The sequence below is a fragment of the Triticum aestivum genome, chromosome 3A, assembly GCF_018294505.1.
Source record: "Triticum aestivum cultivar Chinese Spring chromosome 3A, IWGSC CS RefSeq v2.1, whole genome shotgun sequence".
Taxonomy (NCBI): domain Eukaryota; kingdom Viridiplantae; phylum Streptophyta; class Magnoliopsida; order Poales; family Poaceae; genus Triticum; species Triticum aestivum.
The window spans coordinates 670,997,601-671,015,344 of NC_057800.1; the positions used below are offsets into that span (position 1 = coordinate 670,997,601).

Consider the following 17,744-nt stretch of genomic DNA (forward strand, 5'->3'; position numbering starts at 1 on the left):
GATGTACGGACTCCCACAAAGCCCCCCTTTGGTTTGCTTCTAGTTTGTGGGAAAACGGACGTCTGGACACGTCGATGGGCCGATGGGTTACCGCGTTGGATGGGAAACTGTATCAGGACATGTCGGTCCAAACGGATGCGGGCGGTTTGAGGGTCCGCTTTGGAGTTGCCCTAAGCAACACTGTTCTCACTAAGATTCTTTTTGAGCATTTGTCAAGCGAACAATTTATTGTTTTTGTTTTTCCGAAGCTGCAGAATCTCAGATCGATTTCACACAAACTGCATAGTCCATACAAATTGTAGGAAAACCTCTCTGGTTGATTATGATGCCATTGTCACAACCCAGTAAAAAACATAAACCCTGGAAAAAAAATACTTGCTTGTCATGCAATGAGCTTTGCAAAGGGCAAGTAATCAGAAACATCATCATATAGTAAGCTCATTACTCACACATGTGCACGCTAGGTGCCTAGTTCGGCACAGACCCCCCCCCCCCCCCCCCAGCGGAATTTGGAAGTAGGTGTAGCAAAGCTCAGTGTTAAATTATCAAGAGATGTTGTTTTATTGTTCCTCAATTGGATAAATGTAACTACCTTCTATCCTTGAATGAGCCCACTAATTTGAGAGTGGGTATGAGTTTCACCGGACATCATGTTGTCGATGACTTTTCTTTTAAAGTGTGCTACTCTTGCCCATCTTGCCCAAGGTAAGTTAGGTGTACTGTGCATCCAATGCATGAACTCTATCAGGATATGGTTATTTTTAAACCTCAAGATTCTGATCTCAAGTCTCTTTCTTGAAAAAAATCTGCAGATAAAATCCCAAGCCAGTTGCCGATCATTCCCGCTAGCTTTTTTATTTACTAGAACAGATATCAATATATCAATTCCTTGGATCATCCATTTTAATGCAAGACATAAAGTGCACTAGGCGGAAAGTCAAAACTTATTGTCAGAACTTATCTGGTATGTCTTACCCTGCCGCCTCGTGTAATGTGACCCATTAAGGAGCTGGTAAGACATTCATCCACTTGAAAAATGAAATGTTGGAAAACCTCTCTTGGAGGAATCGACCCCAACAATGGTAAACCTAAATAGGTTTGAGGGAAAGAAACAACCCTCACACATTTGGGTACGAAAATCAGCATGCAGCCAGAGATACACCATAGGACTACCTCAGTCTCGCGACCAACATATATAATTTATTCTCGAGGAGTATGTGTCAGGTTTGTTTCACTCAATAAATACCTAGAGGATACATTGGTTGATCCAGCATGGCGTCATCCCGTGAATATCTAGAATATGGAACACCAGTAGGCCTATCCGCCTATGTAGCAATTTTCATTGCTTTCATGATGCTTCATATCCCTAAACCAGACCTCATCCTCTTCCTTTTTTGTTCTCTAATTTCGACCCTTCGAACCAATGAATAATGGGAGCAGAAGGATGCATGTTGTTGGGGGCATGCATTCTCCTACTTGAGTGGGTGAGACTGGATATGGAAGTACATATATATACATGGATGCAAACATGCACGACATTGAAGGCATGTTTGAAGGTTGGCCCATGGCATTATACTATTTATTATAATTATTCCATGTTAGAAATTACTTTTTGGATACGATCTCATGGTTCATCTTAACTTGTATTAAGTGTGGCTTCCGTGCTTCTATCATGAATGATTGGCACTATCTTGTCCATACATATTGGATGGACTCTTCGGTGTATTGTACCAGCTAGAGAGAGAGAGAGAGATTTGTTGATGAGGGACTTGCTACTCCCTCCGGGCCTTTTTAGTCTGCATATAAATTTTGTCCAAAGTCAAAGCATCTCTACTTTAACCAAATTTATAGAAAAAAGTATCAACATTCACAATGTCAAATTAATATTATTGGATTCATTATGAAATGTAGTTTCATAGTATATATATTTCGTATTGTAGATGCTGATATTTTTTAATATAAATTTGGTCAAAGTTTATAAAGTTTGACTTGACACAACTCTAATATGCGGAGTAAAAAGGACCAGAGGGAGTATTATCTATCCGAACTCACTCAAACTCGGACCACGAAAGGAGACACAAGCCACCGTTCTTTATCCACTATGAACACTCGTGACCAATTCACACACATGAAAATGTGTCTCATGTTTATTCCATTTTCAGGTGACTATAATAAATGACATGTTGTTGCCTAACCTAAGAAAAACAAGACAGGTAGACTAGCCAGCTTGATTACAACTCAGATACAATGACAGAAATGACACGAACTATTCCTATGTGGCTTCTATACATACGTGTTTGCATGATTCCTGCAATCACCTCTCGATCCTAACCTTTGAATCCAAACCACATCTTCACATATATTGTGGCATATGGTAAGCATGTAGCCTCATGCAGGAACTCAAGTTAATTAGTGTGATCTTCAGTTGGCCTTCATATTGTCGTCGAGATGCACAAACAACTTTGACATGACTAACATGTACACATACATTTGTGTCGTGCATACTCTAATGACACTAAAATAAAGAAATATATGTTAACCTTGTTATAACCACTTCATCGTAGCAACCATGGGTCATCACCACCCATACCCACCTCAGCAAGATGAAGAAAATAGAGGAGCTATTGCGGAAAGATTCTATCATGGCAATTCAGGTTTTCAAGTAAAGCTATCACAGAGAACCAAAGCGAGATCCATCGATTGAGAGTGTCACACTATTTAGTAGCCACCAAAGCATTCTCTGAATAGTCACACACTCGTTAGTCGGGGTAGGACTAGGCCACTTACCTCGGTTGTGGCTTGGACAACTCTGTGTTAAATTACGCATATGGAATCAACGAGGATTTCCCACATGTATGTTGATGTCCAAGGACTATCCAATGATTCCAAGTACTTTGACATTCGTGGGATCTTTTATCATATTCTTTTTTTTAATTTAGAACTCTCCACTTTTTAAGAACCACAATCCAACCCCCCCCCCCCCTCTCTCTCCCATATATTGACACACACATTTTCAAAGTTAGAAACCATAAACCTTTTCGTTATCTTGACGGTCTGTCAAAGAATATCGATGTTGAACAATTTTCAAATTTATAATGTTCATGTTATGAAACTGGAATGAAATATTGATGAAACTTTCTGACCCATTTTTTATCGGTAAAATTTCATATGGTTCTCAGTAACCTCATCGTGGTTTCATGTTTTCACATAGTTTTGGTTCACGTTTAAGCGGATTTCAAAATTTTGTTTTTAACACTTGAATAAAACATTCCAAAACTATATTTTATCTATGCAGGTACCATAAGGTTTCCAACAACTTTCATTGTGGTTTCATGGGTTCATATGGTTTTGGTACGTACTTTGGTGGATCCAGTTTCAATGTAGTGTTGTACTAGCTAGTTTGAGTTTCACTCGGTTTTACGGGAAACCTTCTCTTAAAGTGTTTCACAAAACTAATGAAAACCTCGAACAAACCTTAGTGAAACATCAGTAAAACTGAGGTGTTATCATGTAGTAAAATGGAAAGGACTTAATAACAATGGAAAACGGACCCAACTGAAGGGTCTTCATAGGGACGTCAAGATGCGCGGGGAGGGGGAGGAGGAGGTAATTCTCTTTCGTTCTTTTTGCATCTGGAATGCTAGATTGTGTTCTTATAATACTCCATTTCACTAATTAGCGTTTTCCCATCGACGCCTTGCACTTGGTGGGGAACGTCCACTTGAACTTGTCCGATGGCGTCTTACTCGTGTAGTTCTTCCAACCGGCAATCATGTTGGTGAGGTCGTCCACCTTGTTCTTGAGCCCGATGCAGCAATTGGCGTGCATCGTACATACCTTGTCCATCTCTTCGTGGAACTGGCAGAAACCGCCAAAGATCACCGTATCAAGGAACACGAACTTGATCTGTAGGTCACCGGCTGCGAGCTCGGCCTTGATCTCGTTCAGCACTCCTTGGTCATGGGCGGAGGGGAACCGCGACCTCGCTGCCAGCCAACGACTTAGCATCTCCACCGTCCGGTTTGTCGACCTAATGTAGTAGAAGCCGCCGTTTCCCACATTTTGTAGGTCCTCAGCATTGCCATAGAAGCGGTCGGTCGACATGGCCACGTCGGCGTAAAGGCTGATGTGCCGGAACGGGTTGCGCAACCACATGACATCCACATCCTGCCATCAATAATATTAACTGAAGATGCATAACCTAGACATAGTGTGTGATCTTTCACTCTTTGAAATAATAAAATGTAACACAACTAAAAAATGAAATGAGGGAAAAAAGAGAATGCAATGTTTCTCAACGGTTTGTGAAATTGTTAGAGGCATGCGGGGTAGCTTACGGTGGAGAGATAGTTGTAGCCAAGTTGGAGGATACGTTGTGGGACCTCGAGCCTGGCCCAGATGAGCTCGAGATAGCTCTTGGTCATGAAGCTGTTAGCGGAGCTAACGTTGGCGGAGGTGACCTCATGGAGGTAGCAGTGCGGGTGCACGGCCTGGCAAAGTGCCAAGGCGCCGGGGTCGGCGGCGACGATGAGGGTGTGGTTGAGGAGGTGCGCGATCCCGTCGCCGTCGCGGAAGCTGCCGAGGAAGAGGTCGAGGAGGGAGCCTGGGCGCGCCCACGCCTCGTTCACCGCCGTGATGATCACCGTCCCGTCGTCCATGGCAACCTTTGGCAGCAGCTCCGCGAGCCCCGGGAATGCTTCCTCCTGCATGGCGGAAATCGGTTAGTTTCTCAACCACTGTGCATACAGTACCATGCCATGCAACACACTGCGAATGAACTGCGCGACGTACCTTTTCGCCGCCCGAGCCGTCACCTGGGAGGTTAGTAGCATTGCTAGTAGCCAGCTGGTGAGTCGATCCATTCCCGAACTGGAAGCTCGATATGGTGGCCAGCTGCACGCCGACCCGATCGGCGGCGAGGAAGAAGATCAGCACCGTGGGGAGAAGGGCCCCGAGGAGGAACGAGACCGCGTGGCTGACGCCGGCCCCGTTGCGCTGCTTTCCCAGACGGCTCGTCATGTCCATTGCCATGACCCAGAGCCGCCGTCGACTTGCAACCCAACTGGCCTGCAGATGTATACAGCTAAAAATGGCGCCACTTGCATGCCAACTACCCCTGCACACGACGCTTCCACCACGAACGCGAACGCACACGGCCGGAAGCTCGTCACCCTCCAAGGCTTCCATTTTTGCCTTGTACTTTTTTTTGAAAGATTCAGCATGTTGCTGTGGTTCAGTTGATTTTTGCCTCGTACTTATAACACCTCCTCTCGTCACTCCAGGTGAAAACCTACCTGCAGCTGCACGGCTGCACGCATGGACCAAAGAGCACGGTGTTTTGGGCTGTTTTCCGACTTGGCAATGAAATGGCGCCATGGGGTATCTCGGCGACATTCTGACTTTCTGATGGCCACCATGGCGTACGTGCTGGGCACGATGATCCGAGGTGAGTTGGCAGCATGTGTTCGCGATAACAAAGACTGGCACTTCAATCATGTTCAAGGCTATCTGTAGCCAAATTTTAATCCCATTTGGCGGGGAACCTGAATTTTCTAATGCCCACGATATCCACCAGTTCATTGTTGCTTGGAGACCTCGAAGTGGTATTCTGGTATAAAGAATTCGTTGCAGCTATACAGTGCTTGGAAAATGCAGAAAGGTAAAATATCCAATTTGGACCCCACCCACACCTCAATGTATTTTCATAAGCACTCTATTAGCTTATATGGAAGTTGCCTGATTTTTAAATTTGGTTAGTCAATTTTTTTTACCTTTGATTGCTGCTCCAAGATACGTGTTCTTTGTTTTTTTTTCCTGTTGTGTGTAGTCTCAGGTTTTGGGTCGAAAGGATTTGACTGACCAATGTTTTGAGTTAGTCGATTCCTTATTGGACTGAAACCCGTTATGTGTTTTCTTATTGGGCTGTTTCTGTAGGTTTTTTTTTACCTACACAAACAAATATGGGTTTCACCTCTAGCCTATCCTAACTTGTTTGGGACTAAAGGCATTGTTCTTGTTGTTGTTGTTGTTGTTGCTGTTGTTGTTGTTCTGTTTGTGTAGGTTTTTTTCTTCTATTTTTGGTTGGTTTTTTATGTGCATGTTTGGGATGTTAAGTGAGTATAAAATTTGCATGCAAAAACTATAAAAATATGTATATATATATTATATTAGAGCACAAAAATTGCACTATTATATGTTTCTTTCTTACATATTAAAAACGTGCAATTTCAGTGCAAAATTGGGTCCCATTTTTTTTAATTTTCTTCATTCTAAAAGGTTAATACGCCACTGATCCATTATTCTGTATTAAACTTTATTTTTCTTTTTATTTTATGTCTATTTTAGTTTCTTTCTTCTTTAAGTGTAATATCACTACCACTATTTCATTCAATCGTAGGAAACTATTTATTTTTGAGATATTCCACTATCACGTGTTTATTCTTGCATATTTTTAAAAAGCACATCTTTTGTGTATATTGTGTGTAACTATTGTCATTATTTTGTTTCATTTTTAGGGGACATTTTCCTTTCTTCTTAAAGGGTAATACCAATATTACTAATTCATTCTTCCTTAGAAAACATCATTATTTTGATTCTGTTTTAGTTTTTATTTCATTTTGTTTCTTCTTATAGGGTAATACCAAAGAGAAATTCATTAAAGCATAGGGAAAAATTATTTTTTTGATTTTTATTTCATTTTTCTTCTTAAAGGGTAATAGAAAAGACACTACTTCATTCTTTCTTAGAAAAACATCATTATTTTGATTTTATTTTACTTTATTTCATTTTTAATAGTAATACCAATGTCACTAATTCATTCCTTCTTAGGAAACTACCTTTTTTTGGAAAACCCCACTATTGCATGCTTATTATTGCATATTATTCAAAAAACAATTATTTTGTAAATTATGTGCAAAATTTGTCATTGTTTGTTTTAGATTTTATTTCATTTTCATTCTTTTTAAAGGGTAATACCAATGCCACTAATTCATTCTTACTTAGAAAACTTCATTATTTTAATTTTTTGTCTTTATTTAATTTTCTTTTTAAAGAGTAATAACAAATCCATTTATTCATTTTTTTCTTAGGAAACTAGATTGTTTTGATTTTTTTAGTTTTTGTTAAGTTTGTTTTTCTTAAAGGGTAATACCAAAGCTACTAATTCATTTTTTCTTAGGAAACTATATTGTTTGTTTCTTCTTTAATGGTAAAACCAATGCCACTAATTCATTCCTTCTTAGGAGACTACCTTTGTTCTGAAAATTCCACTGTTATATGCTTATTCTTGCATATTATAAAAACATATTTTTTTACATAAATTGTGTGCAAGTTCTTTTCATTTTTTGTTTGATTATTTTTCATTTATTTTCTTCTTATAAAGTGTATTACCAATGTCACTAATTCATTCTTTCCTAGAATACTTCAATATTTACATTTTATTTCATTTTTTTTATTTTCTGTTTTAAGGGTAATATCAATGCCACTAGTTCATTCATTTCTGGAAATTTTTTACCAAAAATCCACTATTATATCTTTATTCCTGCATATTATCAAAAAGTGCATTTTTTTTTGTTTAAATGGTGTGCAAATTTTGCGATTTATGTACTCTAATTTACTTTTGATTTCTTTCTTCTCGAGGGTTAATTTTGTATTTACTTTTGTTCTTTTTACTGGGTATTGCCTGCATGTACCCGGCCTTCGGCCTTGGGAGTTGAGTTGGCGATAACAGAGATCAATTTGCACTGCACCGGCCAAGGACGAAAACTAGGTAGATGGAGACGGATGCACGCATGAAGGATTAAGTTCATCTTTACTTACCAAGTATCATTATCATGGTACCTTATTAAATTCATACATATGCTTGCCTTAAAAAAAGGCCATAGATATCCACTTTCACACAAAAGAACAAGATCCCCTGGTTTCCCTCCCGTCTTTGCCAGCTTTCAGCCATGTACAGTGAAGAAATTAAGCTCACTATCTGCAACTTGTGCACGCAACAGGTTTGCCGACGAGGAAAGCTTGCAGGTGGTGCATGGTTTTCACTACGCATACGCACTCGGCCCTTGCTCAAAGACAACATAGAACTGCTTTGAAGGCAGGGCAACGGGAAACGTCCCCCATGACAAGGGTGAGTGCTAGGCGCCGGCGCGCCGGCTCAGATTTGGGCCGGTCACACGCTAGCCGTCTGATTGACTCCCATAGTCATTAGATGGGGCTTGTTCCTCGTCGTCTTTCTCGCGCAGCACATGAATCTGAGAAGAAAACGAGGGAGACTTTCAGGCATGAACCAAACAAGTACGAGGCACACTTCAGGCATAGTCGCAAATGGTGTCGTGGACACAAACCAAACACACCCAAAATGTGTGTGGTGGAGGAGAGGATAAAAAAGGGACGTGTGTGTGGGCCCTCATGGCCGTGTGGCGTGTACGTGGCCGAGAGACCGGTCGAGCGTTCGGCCGGCCTGCCGCACAAAAACATTTCCCGAAGATAAAAGGTACACATACGTGACCCAACCGTACGTGCAGTGGCGAATCGAAAAGAAAAATGAAGGGTGGGCTGTGGGCTCAAATTTACGATGATTAAATTAAATTGGCATCATCAAAGAAAATATAGTGTCATCTATTAGAAATTCACATACCAAACATCTATTCTTCCGCTTTCAAAAAAAACATCTATTCTTCCGGGCATGGTCCGACTTTTGTCGTGGCTTGACTATCTGGTCGCCCGGGCATGGTCTGGGACTGTGCACGTATGCAGCTGCTAGGTTTGTGGCAAGTGGAGGAGACATCATATAATGACTTCGGTTGGGTGGTGCTTCTCAAATATCCGGTCTTGAGCTCTAGGGTGAAAACTCTAAGTCTGGCCCTTGTTGGTTGGTTATACTTGACAATGGCGGCTTCTTTTAAGTCGTTATCTTGATGAAGGCATTGTTTTGCAGTTTACTCGACGGTGATTTTCAGGGTGAAAACCCACGATTTGACCTTCGATGGTTGGATCCGGCGACAGCGGCATTTGTGTGTTATTTCCTTCATGGAGGTGCCGTCTTTGAAGAACCTTTCTCGTAGTTTGTGTGTTATCAAAAAGTGGGTGGTACAGATGGTCACTGTGGTATATCATCTATCACTGTTTCGATCATTCGGGACTTATTTTTCATCTTTTTTTTATGCGGCTAGGCATAAGCTTCGGTCTTATTTAACTTTGCTATTTGCCGGCATGACTATATATGGGCACTTCTAACTATGCAGAGGCCAGGTGTGCTCGTTATGAATGTACTCCCTCATTGCTACATTATGAGCCAATAGAAAACACCCTTTATCGAAAAAGCATCTATTCTTCTGTAGAAATATCTTCTAAAATTGTCGAAACCAAATCACTGCATAAAAGTTCGTAATTAAGGTCACTACAGGAACCAGTAAAAAGCCATTATGCCGGTATTTTCATCGTCGCCGCACACTTGGCGGGGTACGTCCACCTGAGCTTGCTGCTCATCTTCTCCGGCGGCGGCAGGCTCGAGTACCTCTTCCAGTCGGCGACCACGTTCCGGAGGTCGTGCATCTTGGTCGCGAGCCGGAGGCAGCAGTTGGCGTGCATCGTGCACACCCGGTCCATCTCGCCGTGGTACTCGCAGAAGCCGTCGAAGAGCGCCGTGTCGAGGAACACCAGCTTTATCCGCAGCTCGCCGGCGACGAACTCGCCCTTGATCGCCTCGAAGACCTCCTGGTCGTGGGCCAGCGGCCGGAACCGCGACCTCGCCGCCCGCCACCGCCTCACCATCTCCACCGTGCGGTTGGTCGACCTGACGTAGTAGAAGCCGGTGTTGGGCGCGTTCGTCAGGTCCTCGGCGTCGCCGTTGAACCGGTCCGTCGAGACGGCCATGTCGGCGTAGAGGCTGATGTGCCGGAACGGGTTGCGCAGCCACAGCACATCCAGGTCCTGCATTATCATAACAAATTTCGGTTCATCCGTTGAAATGTGAGACGAGAGATTCAGAGGCATGTATGTGTGGCTTGGTAGCTTACGGTGTAGAGATAGTTGTAGCCGAGCTGCAGGACGCGGTGCTGCAAGGTGAGCTTGGACCAGACGAGCTCGAGGTAGCTTCTGGTCATGAAGCCGTTGGCGGAGCTGACGCCGGCGGCCATGACCTCCAGGAGGTAGCAGTGGGGGTGCACGGCCTTGCAGAGGGCCAAGGCGCCGGGGTCAACGGCGACGATGAGGGTGTGGTTGAGGAGGTGCCCGATCCCCTCGCCGTCGTGGAAGCTCCCGCGGAAGAGGTCGAGCAGGGAGCCGGGCCGCGCGAACGCCTCGTTCACCGACGTGATGATCACCGTCCCGTCGTCCATGGCGACCCTCGGCAGCAGCTCCGCCAGCCCCGGGAATGACTCCTCCTGCGCTTGTGGGCAAGCATGCAAATCGGTTAAGCTCCTAGCCCTTCACGGTCATTTCACACACTACAAGTGAACTGTACGTACCTTTTTGTCGCCACCATCCGAGCCATTGGTCGGGAGGTCGGCAGCATGGCTAGTCAGCTGATGAGCTGACGATCCGTTCCGGAACCGGAAGGTCGATATGCTGGACAGCTGCTCGTCGACCCGGTCGGAGGCGAGGAAGAGGAGCAGCACGGTGGGGAGGAGAGCCCCAAGGAGGAACGAGAGCGAGTGGCTGACGCCGCCGCCGCAGTCGTGCTGCGTGCTCCTCAGGCTGCCCATGCCGATCGCACCGGAGCAGTACTCGTCGGTGGACGTACTTGTTGCAAAGGCCCGGGTAAGACTACTACGTCACTTGTTGTCGATGGGCTTGGCTGAATATAAGAGTACTACTACGGTACTACCATAGATCTCTAGGATGAACGCGAAGCAAGGTCAATCCTAGTGCGTCTTACAAGGAGTACTATAGTACTACTCCTACTAGCTAGTCGTGTCTTGATCTCCTCAAACGCCGACCAGGCACGCGAAGCAAGGCCGTTAATCCGAGTGCCTCCGTGCGCATCCATTCCTTAATTTGAGTCAGTATAGCCGGGCAGTCGTGTACTGCACGCGAATGCATTCGTCACTTCCTTCCGAGTAGTGCTAGACCTACGTCCCTCTATAAAAGAAATATAAAAACGTTTAGATCATTACGAACGGAGTACTAATTACAGATTTAATGTCATTTGTAACACTAATTACAGGTTTAACGTAATTTGTAATGTGGAGGTTTTTTACTGGAGATGGAGCGGGAAGGGGCATTCCCGTGCAATTCAGAGGGAGAGAGTTGATTAGGAAGTTTACGGGATGCGGAGTATTTGAACCCGAGCTCACATGCTCCCTGATGGACAGTAAAATCCAAAAAAGTATTAAAAAAAATTTAAAATTCTGTTTTTTTTTGCGATAAACATTGATGAAAGTTTTAACTGCCTGCAAATTTTTGTGATGAAATGACATTCGTGTAGGTTTGGGCAAAAAAAATCACTGCTCCGAAAAGACTATTATTCGAAGCATTTTGGAGCATCGATTTTGTTTTGTTTGTCCATACCTCCACGAATGTTATTTCATCACGAAAATTGCAAGATGTTAAAACTTTCATCAATGTTAATCACAAAAAAATCAGATTTTTTAGTACTATTTTTGTTGGATTTTACTGTTCATCAGGGAGCATGTGAGCTCGGGGTCAAAAGAGCACTTTCGAAGTTTACATAGATAGTTCTGTAACTGCCGGATGTAGGATTTTCGCTTCCTTCCCATATGCATATACGTGCTTCCGCCTGCCAGTATCGGATTTTTTTGGTATTTTCCGTCAATACCAAGGCACAAATGCTCATATATACAAAGACATGCACAATAAATCTTACCCTTGTGAACACCACTAAGAGACTGAGCCATTGGATATTGTTGAGATTAATGATGAGACCACATGTACCTTGGTATTGACGGAAACACCTCTCTCCTTTGGAAGAAATGTTTCGCCTCTACTTGACACACAGGGTGTCAAACGTGGTGTTCGTCGTTCTCTGTTGGATTAATACAAGGATATATACACCCGTTCTGATAACCATCCATTCACAAGTTGATTCTCTGAGATGTAATTCTTGTGGTGTTTATCTTAGGCTCGGACCAGGATGTCCCCAGTCTCACTTTGCACGCAAGCATCTATTTCAGGGTCTCCCCGTTTCCAGATTGGATCTCGATGTGTACTCCAAACGCTGATTCACATGGGCGTCGTTAGTCTTAATGCACCCTCGATTCACATGGATTCGGTGTGTGTGCGTGAGCCGGGCAAAGAGCATTGTACGAATAACGGTTGTTAAACCCTAGATGTAGGAGGCGAAGGTTCTGAGCATCTGGCCGCGGCATCTGGCGCTGTGTGATAGCCACGCGGCCACGCACGCTCTCTCCTGCTCGTCCACGTACTACGTGGAAGAGGCCGCTGAACGAGGCGCGAATCTCTGAGATCGTGGGCGGAGTATACGACAAGAAACAGTTGACTCGGGGATGGAGCTCCGAAATTCATGCAGGCTGTCGACGCATTCTATCTCTCCAGCGGCCAGGTGTACGTACGTGATTATGCCACCGGATCTGATGGTCTTGGTACGAGGCGAGAGGCAAGATGCCACCATGTGCGCGCAAAGAGGTTTGCATGAAATGTCTATGTACAGTCCGATGCTCAACAGATCATCAAGCTTTGTGAAGGTGGCAGCTATGCACAGGGCCGGTCCTATGATTTCGGAGGCCCGGAGCAAAACTTAAATTCAGGGCCTTTAATGTAGACATCATAATAACAACACCAATACATGTATACATGGAATATTATCAATAACACTTAAATGCATCTAAAATCAGCATGCACATACAATGGTTTATACATATTACCTTCAAAAATTCTTCTAGCATTCCTCGATGCAAAGTCACTTATGATGACGATGTCAATGTCATCCAATAATTTCCTCTCGACGCATAGTGGTGTAGCCGAACCATTTAACCTCTCTTGAGTCATTATTGGCCTCAAATAATTCTTTAATAATTTCAACTTTGAAAAGCTTCTTTCGGCCGATGCATTTCATCTTTTGAATAAATTAACCATTTTGTATAATGTTCCTCTCCATTGCTTAATTTCCTATGAATAATGAGGACATGAAAAAAGTCTTCATGCATCATCTACATCGTATTCCATTTCCCCTTTCTCATAGGCCCTTTCTCAACTAAGATATCTCTTGCTTTATCACCAAGACTATCTCAATTTCTTGGATCATAAATATCAGGAGTATAAACTAGTTGTTCATCAACACTAGCATGTTGTGTTTGAGTATCTGATGAATTACCTACTATCTCGGAGCCACTTACGTAGTTGTCGCCGATGTTGGTGTTGACATATTTTTCGTGCTGATCCGATTCCTGAATTCTTACTAGTATAACGCCCGTGCGTTGCCACGGGCTCTTCAAAATTTATAATCAGTATCTTTCATTTATCATCCCCTCATATTGGATGGTTATGGGGTGCTCTAATTAGAAACACAACAATCAAATATTAGGAAATTTCATCGAACGAACAACAACAAATAATACGATATCTATCAAACGAATAAAATGAGGTCATATTTTTGGTCCGTCATGCACTTCTGTTGAAAAGTGCATATCCCTTTTAGAATCAACCCACTGTTTGCTCGCACGCAAAAAAATACATCTTTAAAGTGGGGAACCGATCAGTGCCAAAAAGAACTCAAACTCCTATCCAATCTCGACTTCGTGCTCTTCCACTTCCATTGATAAAGATGGGACGTCAAGGGTTTCATCATGATGACCTCGAGCAGCCGCCGACACCCCTCCCCACATCTACCCTACCCCCTGCTGCCGCTTGCACTGTCCTTGCTCCTCGAGGGAGCTAGGGACACAATGTTCTCTAGGATGGGCATGACCAGATCCACGAGGAGGCCACATTCTTCCATGGGAACCCAACCAAGCACACCACCCTCCGCAACCATCCAATCCCGGCCTAACAAAGTCAAGACCCGCCATCGATCCACAAATCAGGCTCGCCGCATCCAGGTTCACTGCAAGTCTGCGACGAGTCTGTAGTCGACATCTTGACTTTGGCTATCCCCACGGAAGAATCATCGGATCCTGCTTACTTTTACCATCACTTCGTCTCTTCCCAAGGCAGCGACACCACCCAGCCAATCACCACCACCGCTTGCGGCTTGCCTACATAAAATCATGAGAAATCCCCACGGCGGTGCTGTAAGATCACCTTGGCGACCTCGACAGTGACCGACTGGTCTAAGATCTAAGCTAGCCGCTCTTTGTAGAAACCAATAGAAGTAGGCATGTGACTCAGATTTGTTCTTTGGTGTGCATGCGTTTCTTGCTGCCCACCAGCTCTTGTCTACAACTCGCCTATCTCTGTACCAGCTCTTGGTCTACAACTCGCCTATCTCCATGCTCGAGACGACCAAGCTCGATGCGCAAGCCGCATACGTCTGCTAGAGCTATATCCAGGCCCTATGATTTTTGGATCACTGGCACTATGGGTGCCAGGACCGGAGTCGCCCTCATCCACCAAGTGGATCAAGGAGGCCCACCACCTAGACTCTACATCGCAACATTTTGTGTTTTCCTATAAAAAGTAAAGAACCTTCTCTAATAAACGTAAATATAACCTTTTGGTTTTATAGTCTCAACTTTCCTACACTTCAATACCAGAAGGATTTCTTGGTTTTATTTAATGACCTTCTTGAATGTCATTCACTTAGAAAGGTAGTAATACAATCTGTGATATTAAGGCAAATTATTAGTCATATTAAAGTGCAAAAGGCCCTATAGGAGTCAAAGCATGACTTTTATGGTTATACTGTAATTTGCAAGATCTGAGATTTATGCAAGTGTACAATTAGAGAAGAGCCAATTAAATAGATTTTCACATTCAGAATAGTACGATTAGCAGTAGCACTTCAATTTTTTCATGTTTGATCAGCTTGCTAGGTGGTTATCACTAAGCATGTTGGAACGATGAGCATAACCTAACTTAGTTCAGTACGTGTTGCTGCAAATTAGTTCAGTACGTACGAAGCTGTTGCTAATTTCAATGCCTGGCTGTTGCAAGTTTCTAATGAAAAAGTACTTCAGGTCAAAGGTCAGGGAATATACACTTTTGTTATCATGGTTGTTTCCTTATAGTGAACAACTTTGATCACCACTTCAGCAGCTACTATCTATAAGAAGACATTAGCTAAGTAGATATAGGCAAAGAAAGCATGTAGGCAAAACCAGAATTAAAAACATCCTTCTCAATGGAGCTCGTGCAGTTCGGAAGACCCTAATCATCGATGAGGGACCCCTCCGATGGTAGCATGGCGTGACAATTGCCGTCAATGACGACACCCAAAGTACCTTGCATAATCCATCGATCCAGTTCGGAACAATCAAGCACATACCTTGCAAAGTGATGTGGATCTGAAGCAGAGGTGGGAAGGTAAAGGCTCAGGTGAGGTGGAATGAGACGTTGATATAGACGTGCACGCATGAGAATAAGGCGGTGCCCAGGATGGATCTCCATCGGAGGAGGCCGGATCCGCTGGGGAGGAGGTCGCTGTAGTACCTGCCATCTGTGCGATGGATCACGGGGCTGGCAGGCAGGGGGAGGGGATAGGAGGGAGCGGGTGGGCTAGAGCGCAGATGGCGGGTGCCCCCGACGACGGCTGGGAAGGATGGTGGAGGAGGTGGATGAGGATGGCGGCGGCGGCGTCTGCGGTTGCGCCTCGTCCGCAGCCGTGCTGGTGGTGGTCGATGCGAGAGCCGGATGGCGTCGGCCAGAATCAGGCAGGGGCGACAAAGATTTAGAGGAGAGAGAGAATGGAGGCGATGAGCGATGGGAGGAAGGGCCACCGGCGATTGGGGTGGCCTCAGATCCGCCCTCCGTGGCCGCCTATTTCATGGGACGAACACCCGTGCTCACCGTCGGGCTCGCCTTCGGCCGCTGCCTCGCCGACATTCACGACGTAGAGCCCCTTCCTCCGATCCCATTTGCCAGGGAGGCAGCGCCATCCTTCATCGTAGAGAACGAGTCCACACTGAGATCCCAACCAGATCGTGATTGCGCCTCCCCAAACCGCAGCGGCACATCCCACTCCATCAACGACCAACCTATATGAGGCGGAGGGTCAGTGTAGGACGCGAGCGCCGTCACCATGGACGTGGGGGACGCCGTAGGTGGGAAGGAGGCGGCGACGGCGTCTGTGTCAGGAAGATCGCACGACGGTGGCGGCGTTTACTCGAGGGGATCGAGAGGAGCTGCGTTTGGTGCCGGGTGGGTTCTTTGGTGCGTGCGTGGGGCTGGAGATTGTGATAGGTGATCAGGTGAGGGCGTGCCATACCTGGATCGATAGCCTTACCATACCTGGTGGTAATTTAAATTTATTACCATATTCGATATTTCCCGAGTTATGGCCTTACCATACCTGGATTGATAGCCTTTGGGGTAATTTACATTTATTACCATATAATTACCATATTCAAAATTTCCTGAGTTATGACCTTACCATACCTGGATTGATTTATTACTATACGTGGATTAATTATGATTTATTACTATATGATTTATTACTATACGTGGATAGCCTTACCATACCTGGTGGTAATTTAAATTTATTACCATATTCGATATTTCCCGAGTTATGGCCTTACCATACCTGGATTGATAGCCTTTGGGGTAATTTAAATTTATTACCATATTCGATATTTCCCAATTTATGGCCTTACCATACCTGGATTGATAGCCTTTGGGGTAATTTAAATTTATTACCATATAATTACCATATTCAAAATTTCCTGAGTTATGACCTTATCATACCTGGATTGATTTATTACTATACGTGGATTAATTATGATTTATTACTATATGATTTATTACTATACGTGGATAGCCTTACCATACCTGGTGGTAATTTAAATTTATTACCATATTCGATATTTCCCGAGTTATGGCCTTACCATACCTGGATTAATAGCCTTTGGGGTAATTTACATTTATTACCATATAATTAACATATTCAAAATTTCCTGAGTTATGACCTTACCATACCTGGATTGATTTATTACTATACGTGGATTAATTATAATTGATTACCATAAATACGTTGGGTATTGCCGGTCAGACAAGAAAAGAGAAAAACCGGTGGGAGGGGCTGGTGGGAGGTGGGACGAAGAAAAACCAGTTGAAAATAAACCGGTTGAAAGCGGGGGGGACTATTCAACCAATTCGTCCATTAGGAGTAGAGATTACCATATTCGATATTTCCCGAGTTATGGCCTTACCATACCTGGATTGATAGCCTTTGGGGTAATTTACATTTATTACCATATAATTATCATATTCAAAATTTCCTGAGTTATGACCTTACCATACCTGGATTGATTTATTACTATACGTGGATTAATTATGATTGATTACCATAAATACGTTGGGTATTGCCGGTCAGACGAGAAAAGAGAAAAACCGATGGGAGGGGCTGGTGGGAGGTGGGACGAAGAAAAACCGGTTGAAAATAAACCGGTTGAAAATAAACCGGTTGAAAATAAACCGGTTGAAAATAAACCGGTTGAAAGTGGGGGGGACTATTCAACCAATTCGTCGTTTAGAAGTAGAGAAGATTAGTTGTTGCTCTTCCTCTTCCTCCTTGGCAACCATATCACCAACTCATCATCTTGGTTTATCGAAGCAATGGAAGCACAAATAGTACTCTTGAGAAATTTGTAAATATCTCCTCGCTATGATTG

The 17,744-nt window shown here is 43.9% G+C and overlaps 2 protein-coding genes across 2 annotated transcripts; both read right to left on the reverse strand.

Annotated features, from left to right (window-relative positions):
* Positions 1-3,570: 3,570 nt before the first annotated feature.
* Positions 3,571-5,031, reverse strand: LOC123057126 (uncharacterized protein At4g15970-like). Its single transcript, XM_044480255.1, has 3 exons — positions 4,792-5,031; positions 4,338-4,700; positions 3,571-4,167 (listed from the first exon to the last, which is right to left on the reverse strand). Exons 1-3 carry the CDS (start codon positions 5,029-5,031, stop codon positions 3,676-3,678), a joined length of 1,095 nt encoding a protein of 364 aa, XP_044336190.1. The 3' UTR covers positions 3,571-3,675.
* A 4,280-nt stretch (positions 5,032-9,311) lies between these two features.
* On the reverse strand, positions 9,312-10,846 carry LOC123059030 (uncharacterized protein At4g15970). The gene is made up of 3 exons (XM_044481688.1): positions 10,470-10,846; positions 10,020-10,385; positions 9,312-9,933 (listed from the first exon to the last, which is right to left on the reverse strand). Exons 1-3 carry the CDS (start codon positions 10,704-10,706, stop codon positions 9,424-9,426), a joined length of 1,113 nt encoding a protein of 370 aa, XP_044337623.1. The 5' UTR covers positions 10,707-10,846; the 3' UTR covers positions 9,312-9,423.
* Positions 10,847-17,744: the final 6,898 nt, after the last annotated feature.

Bases quoted from the DNA above. Each gene is read 5' to 3' on its own strand.
- LOC123057126 (XM_044480255.1), bottom strand. From the start codon at position 5,031: ATGGCAATGGACATGACGAGCCGTCTGGGAAAGCAGCGCAACGGGGCC. The intron at 4,701-4,791 runs GTACGTCGCGCA...GCCATGCAGGAG, and splicing joins ACGGCTCGGGCGGCGAAAAG to GAAGCATTCCCGGGGCTCGC. The intron at 4,168-4,337 runs GTAAGCTACCCC...TATTGATGGCAG, and splicing joins GCTACAACTATCTCTCCACC to GATGTGGATGTCATGTGGTT.
- LOC123059030 (XM_044481688.1), bottom strand. From the start codon at position 10,706: ATGGGCAGCCTGAGGAGCACGCAGCACGACTGCGGCGGCGGCGTCAGC. The intron at 10,386-10,469 runs GTACGTACAGTT...CCACAAGCGCAG, and splicing joins CGGATGGTGGCGACAAAAAG to GAGGAGTCATTCCCGGGGCT. The intron at 9,934-10,019 runs GTAAGCTACCAA...ATGATAATGCAG, and splicing joins GCTACAACTATCTCTACACC to GACCTGGATGTGCTGTGGCT.